The sequence below is a fragment of the Aptenodytes forsteri genome, unplaced genomic scaffold (genome assembly GCF_000699145.1).
Source record: "Aptenodytes forsteri isolate BGI_AS27 unplaced genomic scaffold, ASM69914v1 Scaffold287, whole genome shotgun sequence".
In the NCBI taxonomy this organism is placed as follows: Eukaryota; Metazoa; Chordata; class Aves; order Sphenisciformes; family Spheniscidae; genus Aptenodytes; species Aptenodytes forsteri.
In genome coordinates, this window is record NW_008794854.1 from 3722303 (window position 1) to 3732592 (window position 10290).

Sequence of the window (10290 nt, forward strand, 5' to 3'; positions counted from 1 at the left end):
GCGGGCCGGCTGGTCGGTGTGGGTCAGGCAGCGTGCTTACTCGTGAAACAGAAAACGAAGTTTTGTCAGTAAAAGCGCTTAATGAGCATTTCCCTAGGTGCGTGTGCGTTCTGGAGAGGGGGCCCTCCTTGAAGGGCTCTCACCACCCCTGTCTGGTGCAAAGACCCAGTCTGGAAACGCCCAAGCTTTAGGTAGCCTGTAGGTCTGCGGCTATAAACTGTTATAAAGTACACGTTTTGTAATCTATGTATGATGTAACGCACGTAATTACCTGGCCCTTACAGACGGCCAGAAAGGACATCTCGAAACCCACCGTCCTTCCCTCAGGCGCTTCTCCAGCAGCGTCGGGGCCTGCACCTTTCTCAGCCTACAGGGCATTTGAACCAGCCCGTACCTCCTTACCCATCTCTCCTCCTTGGCCTTATTTGCTCAGACACGGCAGTCAAAACAAGGTTTTCCTTCCAGAAAGTCTTTACGCACTGTACCTTTTATAATACAGGCCACGCAGGAAGGAAAAAAACAACGCTAAGAGAAGTCGATGTCTGCAAAGGTATCTTTCCAGGCAAGGGCCAGCCCAGCCCCTGTCAGCAGGCAGGTCAAGGGACAGAGCGGTTGAGGTTTTTAAGACATAGCCTATGTGGTTTTGCAGTTGCTGGAGGTCCTTCAGGGTAAGTGGGTACTTGACTCCCAAGGGGGTAAGCTTGGGGGGCTTGCAGGGCTTGCAGACTGATCATAAAAGATGGTGCCTACCCCCATGCTTTCCTTACCTTGTCTTGATGTCCACTACTACAAAATCCACCTCGCTTTGTGATGATGGTAGCAAACATAGTGAAAAAGTCATAAAACTGCACGGGCTTCTACAATGAGCTAACGCTTCCTGCAATTTGAGTCAAACGTTGGGAAAACTGGAAAACCCTTAAACTTCAGCAATTTCTGTTTTGCAGTTAAACAAAAAATTTGTCCATGTCCAAGGCTGGTGATAAATTTTCCAAACAGGGTCATAAAAAATGGGAAAGGTATTATGTACACACAGTAAACAGACTACACTCTTAATTTCCCTGCCATCTGAAAGATTATTTTCCATGGCTCTTTTATGGGGAAACACATGGAATGGTTAGATTAAGCATTACTAAAAAATACAAAATTGCTTGCAAAACTGTATACAACTGTTTCAAGGACAAGCAGAAATGTCTGAAGATGAAGCAGCAAGTGAATATTTAAAACAAGTATATTTTTAAAAACGTTTATTGAAATGCCTTCATTGCATCATGCAGGATACAAAAACCATTATTAGAAAACCTTTATAACCATACTTAGGAGTAAAATCAAGATACATCAGGGAAAAATAATAATTATATAAACCAAAGCAATTTATTTCTGATAGTGTTTTAAATCATTAGATTACAAGCTGTGATCATCTGTGATCTGCACAGATGATAACAATTATCTTGCGATAACAGTCCCTTCTTTCATGAATCAAGTAGAAACTGATGTTCGTCATGCTAGAGCAACCATATCACCTGTGTATACCACAAAAAATTCAACCCGTTCATTACAGATACAGGGTTTAAAAAGTATAACAAAAATAGTCTGCCAGCATACTTCTATTCTGCTTTCAGTTTTTTTATTTGTTCCATCAAAAGCCATTAACTTTTCATCAAGGAAAAAAAAAAAAGGCTAATGTGCTTTCTTCTATTACACAAACCACATAGCACATAAGTTTGATTACTGAAATAGAACCTCTGTAAAGTCCTATTATAAGAGACCTTCTTGAAGTTCAATTAAATAATTTATGTTTTTGCAATATTACTCAAGGACTTGGAAGTGATTTTAAAATGGGAGACCACTGCACCCTCAGTATTTTTGTTGTTTTAGGAATCTCAGTCTCTGCTACTTAAAATTTTCAGGGGTTTTTATTCATACACTGCTTAGCGTAAACCCTCAGAACTTGCCTCTCTCTTTTTATTCTATTTGACAGCATTGTTCTGTGCAGACATGCATTTAAAAAAAAAAAAACAAAACCAAAACTCTCAGGGGCTGAAAACTTGGCTCCAAAGAATTTAGGTAGGTAGGGATTTTGATGCTGGCTTCGAGGGGACCAATGTTTGAGAGATTTCAGTAGACCATTCACGTGGCACAGAGTAAGGTTAGAACCACGCTGGGACCCTACTACATAAGAGAAAATTTCTGTAAAAATCCCCTCCTTATGAGGAGGTTAATACATGTGTTTCCATTTCATATCCTTGTGGAAAAAACATACCGTTATAAAGCTATCCTCCTCTTTTTTTGTTGAGCTCCATAGATGCAAACTTTAAACATAACAGTTGGTGTCACTGGGTGTTTGAACACACAGAATATCGTAACAATTTAATTTCTTTAAAAGTCATGAAGAGTTTTGGCACTGTCCCCTTACAGAAAGTTAGGTACAACTAACAATTTGAAAACATTGTAAGGGAATCATATAACTCTTTGGCTCTGTTGTAATACTTAACTACTAAGGCAAGAACTGTGTGTACCTTAGGGTTGCTCCTTTGTTTATATTTTTATAAAATACTTGACTAAAAGTTTTAAAAAGTCACCTAATCATCTATAAATGTCAAATGCTGCATATTAAAATATATGCTTATTACACCTTTTTGTTCCATTACTAGAATTTTTGCATACTGATGACAACACACACATTTGTAAACTGTTTAGTATGAGTTTACAAAGACATTCTCCATATAAGAGAATGTGTAGAAAATTATCATTGAATCAAGATGCTGTAATTTAAATTGCCCGGTTATCCATTCTGGAGCACTACGATTCTCCCAACAGCTTTAGGTCTTTCATTCCTATAAAGATCAACTAAAACAAGTAACAAGCCCCCCTTTTCAATGCATTTGTAAAACCGTCTCATTCCGAGGTTTCGGGTGCACATCATAAGGAGGACCTTTCAGAGTATTCACTGGCTTTTCGGATGTCACTGCATATGGCTAACTTCATATGTTACGTTATTGCAGTATGCCCTATTGCCCCCTTTTATTATAACATGAAGTGGGTGTAGCCTTCTGCGCCTGTAACAATAACATCCATCCATATCCTCATGGCTTCTGGCGAAGGAGCAACCATATAGTATATCCGGTCATGTGTCTTAACACTGAAAGTGAGCAACGGGTTGGGACTCTAAAATAAAGCAGAAAGAAGGGTAGCGAAAGAATGAAATCAAAAGCCATTTGTTGGCACCAGAAGTAAAATTACTTACAGGGAGATTTATGATAAGGTTAAGAAGAAAGACAAAATGCAAAATGCTGTAGCACTGCATCCTACATTGCAGCACTGGAAGCAGAGATGTGTTTAAAGTGTTTGCATCCAGCATAAACACTTTTTACGACGTACCTCCACCAGACTATTACACAGTAGTCCCGGGCTCCAAATTGTTGTTTCGTGCCCAAACAACTGACTCCCCCGCTCTGTCCAGTGGTCAATACCACCTTGGCTTTCACAATCCACGTGCCAAGGATATATTCGGCTTGTTCACAGCTCTTAAATTACAGATGAGAGGCTGGGGGTGCCATGAACTGCGGGCACCAGTTAACTCCCTCCCTGACAGATGCATACAGCCATCCCTTGGTTTGCTAAAGCCACTGATTTCAGCGGTCTCGCCACTGGACTAAGGAATTCCTCACAGCAAATCCCATGTGGGACCATCACTTGGCAGGCAGGTGCTCCCTTATCTCTGCTTTCATCAGTATAAAAAAAACCCCAGTGCTAATCACTGGTCTGGCTTCATCTTCCTTTTCCTCCACTCCGGGGTTTGTTTGTTTGTTTTAACAATGTCAGCACTCCCTTTGACTTTGCAGCAGCAGCTACCATACTTTGGGTACTGCCATATGACACTCAGTTACAACAGTAACAACAAAGTTTACCTTATATGCATTCTTTAGATGATCATAATAGACTTCTTCAATAGCTTGAAAATATATTACACCTTTTAATTTAGTTTCGTGTTTGTCTAAAATGGAAAAGAGAGAATGACTTTTGAGAACTGAAATGAACCGTACTTCAAGAAGCAAAAGCTTAATTTGCATTTCCATATATGTTCAGCTGATAAGTAACTGGATTAACACTTCTGCTTGTGAAATTCCACAGAAATCTTCAGCCTTTCTGACTAGTTGGTCGGTTTTGTTGAGAGATGCATTTCCTACTTTAATATGTTTTCTTTTCTACCTGGTTTCCAAGGAAATAAAGCTTTTGCAATTTCCTCATCTATTTGGAAGTGCCTAAACATTATGGCCGGTATTAGCCAACAGAAGGACAGATGTCTCCGAGATACATCCAATCTTCCAGTTCCATGAAAGCCAGCCAGACTTCACATAGCTCGCAGGCTAAGACCTACAGTTTACCTTCAAAGGAAAACTGTTACGATAAGCAAATTTGAAATACAATTTGATAGCAAAAGCTTTACATTAGAACATCATTTGTGCTTGTACTTATTAAAAAAACGCTTCTTCCCATTTATAATAATCTCCCTCAGTCTCAAGCTAATACTTATTATTCAGATGTGAGGTTAGCAGATTGTAGGCAAGTTTCTATGAGCTCTGACACACGGAAAAGTTTACAGGAGGATAAAAGTTCCTGGGCACCAGCTGCAGCACCATAATTGTCTGTTTGCACTCTCCTACTCTGACACCCAAGGTAAAAGCCAAATTAATTAGATGCCATTTGCCCCTGTTGCGAAAGGGACCTCCCCATTTGCTTCAGAGCGCCCGAGGTGAGAACGCCTGAATGGATAGTTACTCCGGGGAGGCTGCTGACAAGGAGTCGGTTGTTATCCAGTGGGACTGTGTTTCTGGTGCCAATATCCCACTGCAGCAAAGCTGCAAAACAGGGTGGGAGTCTTCTCACTTGAGTTTTGATATCTACAATGGAGAGACAGCTGACTTAATCTCCCTTTAAAGGCAATGGAAAGAAGCAGACACTTGCGGGGGGTCAATTCTAAACTGTTTTAGACATCTTCTGATACTGCCTTCAGTCCCAGCATTAGCTAGTGAATCACTAGGGCAAGGAGGATACAGACTGTGAACTTAACATCTTAACAGTCACAACTATAATGTTTCACAAGAAAAAGGAACAGGGCAGATAAGCATCTACAGTACCCTCTGTTGTCCTGCAACGGAAGAGAAATTGTTAAATAATCCCGGGGGGTGTTAAGGAGCATCACAACTGCATGTGACACTGAAGGGCAATCTTCCTTCCACTCCCAGTACTTTCATATTAGGGGATTATAATGCCTTCTGATCCCAAGTTTGTATCACCTTAACACTGAACAGTCTCGCAGAACATCTTTATCAGTCCTGTGAGAGAGCCTGCTGTCATTTAGAGCACTCACGAAACTCGGCTTACATCCTATCGGTAGCTGCAGGCAGTTTCCAAAGCTTCATATGATGGCAAAAAGAAATCCCAGAGACCAAATAATACAGCGTTGGGAATCTCCCTGCCAGCCCCCAGGGGACCAGTAGAAGTACTGAGGTATAAGGTTATGACGTTATAGCACACATTATACTAAGCTAAATGCAATACGATGTAAGTATACTGTCTATGCAGTACAAGCAAACTGATCCATTTCAAGCCCCACCTGGGGTCTTGGTTACAAGAGCATTTCAGGTACCCACAAGCTCCCATCACAACAGTCTTTGTAGAGTTCCCCGTATGCTTCAGGTCAGAAAGTGCAGATGCTTCAGTCGCTGCACTAAATTGTCAGACTTTAGGGTAAGTTCTTTGTTCAGTACACTTGCAGAACTAAACCAATATACCAGTATATTCACTTAGAGTTCAATTACTCTGAATTTACAGCATCAATATTTATTTTGGAAGCTTACTATATATTTAAAGATCTAGATGGATCCTCACTCGTACAAGCAGCTGCATTTTTGCACAGCTGGTACAGAATTCTCATGAAACTATGTTTGTTGGCTGGAGTCCTTGAGACATTATGAAAAGTTTTCTTTGGTAATTCAAATTGCATTCTGGCAACTGTATTGCACTCAAAGCCGAAACTGTTAACATAACTACTAAAAAAAATAAAAAAAAAAAATCAGTACCAGATGGAAACACTACTGTATGTTACAGGCCTTGCTAACCAATAAACCAGATGTTAAGAACAAAATTAAAAAAAAAAATGTTTGTTATATTCTTCATAGTATTACTGCAAACTAGTAAGAAATATTCAGTGGGTATGTAAGGAATGAATGTAATGAATTCAGGTATGTGTTTTAAAAAAGATGGACTGAGCAACGCATAACCCTGCCATCAATTTTAAGTTCCTTATGAGTTGCTGGAAAGCAGTAATGTCATAAAAGGAAGTGGAACTGTTTGGGTGGTTTTTGTACTCAATGTTTTGTTCTGCTTCTTAGCAATGACCATCCTACATATACCCCCTGTCTGGCCTTTCCTAACAATAAATATTCAGAACACAAAGTCATTTTTCTGGCTTCCTCTGAAACTTCAAAATCAAACCATGTGTAGTTTTGCACAGCAATCGGAGAGACATATATGTGCTTAAATTCCAAATTTCTGGGTTTACCCCAAGATAACAAATTAACGTAATGCTTATAATGGCTCCAGATATCGTATAACACAACTTAATGTACAGAATCCTCTTTAGAGTATTGCATATTGTTCATCTGAAATTCCTTAGACTCTCAAAATATGGCAAACTCAAAAAAAATCTACTCCTGTATATTTAATTTCCCGAAAGACTTTTCAGCACATCAAGCAATGGGACTGCAGAAGCATTCCATTTAATTTTCATGGTAAGTATAAGTTATATTCATATATGAAGGGTACAAGAAATCATTCTGTCATTGGGGGAAGTATATAATATTTAAAAATAAATTATGTGGAGCCATTATCCTGCCTACTAGGAACCTGATGATCTTCCATTTTTTCCTCTTGCCTATCCACATCTCTCCCTTAGTCTGTTATGCTCATTTCTGTCTTACCTGGCATTAGGGTTGAACCCTATAGGGAAGGGATTGCATGAGCTCTTCAGTGTATGTATAAAACACCCGGCGAAATGGAAATGTAAGTTTTACTCAAGGCTCCCTACATGTTCATAACTCAGCTGAGGTTGATAGGAAAACAGAGGGACAGGTGTACCCTAGTAGTGATCCTGCAACCTACCTGCATAATAAGTAAAAGTTCTCTTGTTTCTGTCAAAAACAAACCATCGTTTTTTCCATGTTTTAATTTTTCCTCCCATTTTAATCAGAAAGCCTCGGCAGGTCTTCTCTGTGAGGGAGACATGGTAACAGGTCTCTATGTTGTGACCGGCTGTTTCAATGTGACTTCGTAGGTCAAAGTCTTCCTTTCTAATGGGCAAATAGCGAGTCAAGGGACGGGCCTACAGTAAAGAATAGAAAATCATATTATTTTTAACAGAAGTCTTAACTTCTCCTTCAGTCTTTCTGCTGCAATGACATAACCGTAAACTGCCTGTAGATTCTAAGAATGAACATAAGAAAAATAAAGAGCTTTTGCTGCCGCCCTGATTTTCTTTAAAAGAAAAAAATCCTTAAAACTTGTAACTTTTCAAAGTGTTGGATAACTTTATAAAAAGCGAGATTAGAGCAGAGGAGTTTCTTGAAATCATCAGTTGATAAGCTGGTAAGCCGGGGCCACAGCATAGAAAGGTTGTTTTAGAATTAAAACATTAATTAAATATAAAGGTGTGTTGCTGCTTTAGATGAAGCGTAAGAACTTCATTTGCATGATGTTAAGCAAACCCTTTATTTCTCTGGGCGAGATGCTCACTACACATATCTCACTCATTAATATTTTACTGCTACAGGTATTTTCATGCAAAGTATAATATAAATAATAAGAACATGCTATTGCAGGAAAAATTAATAACGAGAGTGAACTGTAATCGCTATTTCACAGAGATTGCCGTGAACAAAATAGAATTATTTTCTTCTGAACAAATTAAATGTGGTATCTAGTTCACAGTCGGCAATACGGTACAGAGAGCCGAAGTGCACGCCTCTGCAAGAGACAGCAAAGCAGCACAGGAAACGGTGCCTCATTCTTGATTGCTGTCCAAGACTCTGCATCAAGCCTGGATAGTACCAGCTGGGAGAACAAGCAGGAGGTGGTGGTGATTTCGGACCTCTGCCAGCTGAGGAAATATGCTTGTTTTCTGTGCCTGAAGGGTCTGTGCACCCCCCCACACCTCCATTTTAAACACAGAAGACAAGTCTCCCAAGGCTCCTGCTGCAGTCAAGGCAGACAGAGGCTACATCACAGGGCGATTCAGAACAGAAGCTGAATTTAGGTGCTTTGAACGACCCGTGAAAGGAGCATCTCCCTCTCTCTCTCCCCCCCCGACTCCAGAGAAGTCAGTGACCTGAAGAATCCAATCTGCCCCTGCTCCATGCCTAAAGTTAGCCTGTTAAATCCCACTGTGGGTCACAAATCAAAGGGACCTTCCCTCATTCCATTCTCAAGAACCTGTTGGCGCAATGGGAGCTGTGTTGCCCGCAAGAACTCTTAGCGCCCTTCTAAAATTATGCAGTCCTGTATGATACAAGCTGGCACCAGCTTTGGCAAGTGCAAAGGTGGAGTTCCCTCCCCTAGCTTACATTTCTAAGTGTCAGGAAGTGCTGGAAAAAAAAAAAAATTGGGTCTCACTGTACAAAGGAAAGAAAAAAGTTAACAAAAAAAATCATAGTTATTTTTGACAGATATGTTTTGTCTTCCTGCCAATTCAGTCTTCAGCCTCTCTGCCAAGTCTGCCAATTAGCAGTAACTGATAGGGCATTTTATTACAACACATGCACGCTCCAATTTGGGAAAAAGATATAAGCATCGCATCGTTGTTTACGCCATACTTCAGTTGTCATTAAAATGTCTTAGAAAAAAATAAGAAGGCATTCAAGTATGCATAAAATTTAACATTTGGTAACTACATTTTATATAAAAACAAAGGAATGGATTTATTTAACCAGAAACAGCTTAAAGTTCCTCTGGGGTTGTCCTATTGTTCTGATTTAGTGTTATCAATTAGAAAGGCAAGTTATGTAGGAGTGTTCATAAAAAAATATAATAGTAACTCATGAAACAAATATTTAGCAAAGGTAGCACAGATAAAAGCAGAAAGATATTCAAACATGATACGGAATCTTCTGCACTCAAATACATATATTGATGGAGACATTTGTCTTGCTCTACTGTACTAACGAAAAAATGACTGCCTAGTCTGTTTGCTGTACCATGTAGATCTTATTAGTTGTGGTGGAATAAACAAATAGGTAAGACCTCTAAGCCTAAAGAAAGCTCAAGATACCTCTAAATCTTAATAAGAAGCAAGACGATGTAGGAGGTAACGCTGTTTTAATTAAATAATGTTTCTCATGTTGTGTAGTCCCAGTAACATTAGAAAAAATACAATTTTCTCTCAACAGTAGATGTGGAGCTGGAAAAGCTTCTTTATCTGTTTTTTTTTTCAGGCAAATATTTGGAAGTGACAATTCACATTCCAAGATATTTTATGTATTAAAAGAAATTAAAAAAACCCAAAACCCAAAAAGCCACCAATGTTTTATAAAATTAACACACTCACAAATTTCTGTTGTTCAGGTTAAAAAATTCTGCTCTGCCCATACTCAGTAACAAACCTGATAGGATTAATATTTATACTTTAGGTATAAGATGCTAAATAGATCTCTATGCTATTAATTAACTTTAAATTAATACTTGGACATCCATCTAAGGCTCCAAGAGCCCAAACATACTTTTAGCAGCACAGTTACACCTCAGAAATACTAAATCCATCTATTCAACTGAAATCAGTTCTGTTTACCATTGGCAGAAATACACTTAGTCCCTTCGTATATCAAGGGGAAGTCTTGCACTTAAAAACCATTGCATGTCAATGTATCTCACCTGTGCTCTTTGTTTCTCACGTATTTTGACTTCCTTTTCAATTAATTTTTGCCTCTGGCTAGTTTCTTCTTCCAATCTTTTCTCCAGTTGCTCTCTGCGGCGCTTCTCTTCTTCCAGAGCTCGTTTTTTAGCTTCCATCTCCCGTTCCTAAATACCATAGCACATGCAGGACTTCAATTATATGTGAAACTATAGTTGGTAATGTAATTTCTAAGCTAGGACTAAATCCCTTTTTACCTCTGCCCTGGTTTCAGCTGGGATAGAGTTAATTTCCTTCCTAATAGCTGGTACAGTGCTGTGTTTTGGATTTAGGATGAGAACAAAGTTGATAACGCACCGATGTTTTAGTTGTTGCTAAGCAGTGCT

The 10290-nt window shown here is 39.3% G+C and overlaps 1 protein-coding gene across 3 annotated transcripts in view; it reads right to left on the minus strand.

Annotated features, from left to right (window-relative positions):
• Nucleotides 1-2183: 2183 nt before the first annotated feature.
• Nucleotides 2184-10290, minus strand: part of PHLDB2 (pleckstrin homology like domain family B member 2) — a 68035-nt gene continuing 59928 nt past the window's right edge. For all 3 annotated transcript variants that reach the window (XM_009274585.2, XM_009274584.2, XM_019470832.1), the window contains 4 exons: nucleotides 9925-10071; nucleotides 7165-7384; nucleotides 3909-3994; nucleotides 2184-3165 (listed from right to left, as the gene is read on the minus strand). In XM_009274585.2, coding sequence (XP_009272860.1) covers nucleotides 3025-3165; nucleotides 3909-3994; nucleotides 7165-7384; nucleotides 9925-10071 — 594 coding nt within the window. In that variant the 3' untranslated portion in view covers nucleotides 2184-3024. The remainder of the gene's footprint in view (nucleotides 3166-3908; nucleotides 3995-7164; nucleotides 7385-9924; nucleotides 10072-10290) is intronic.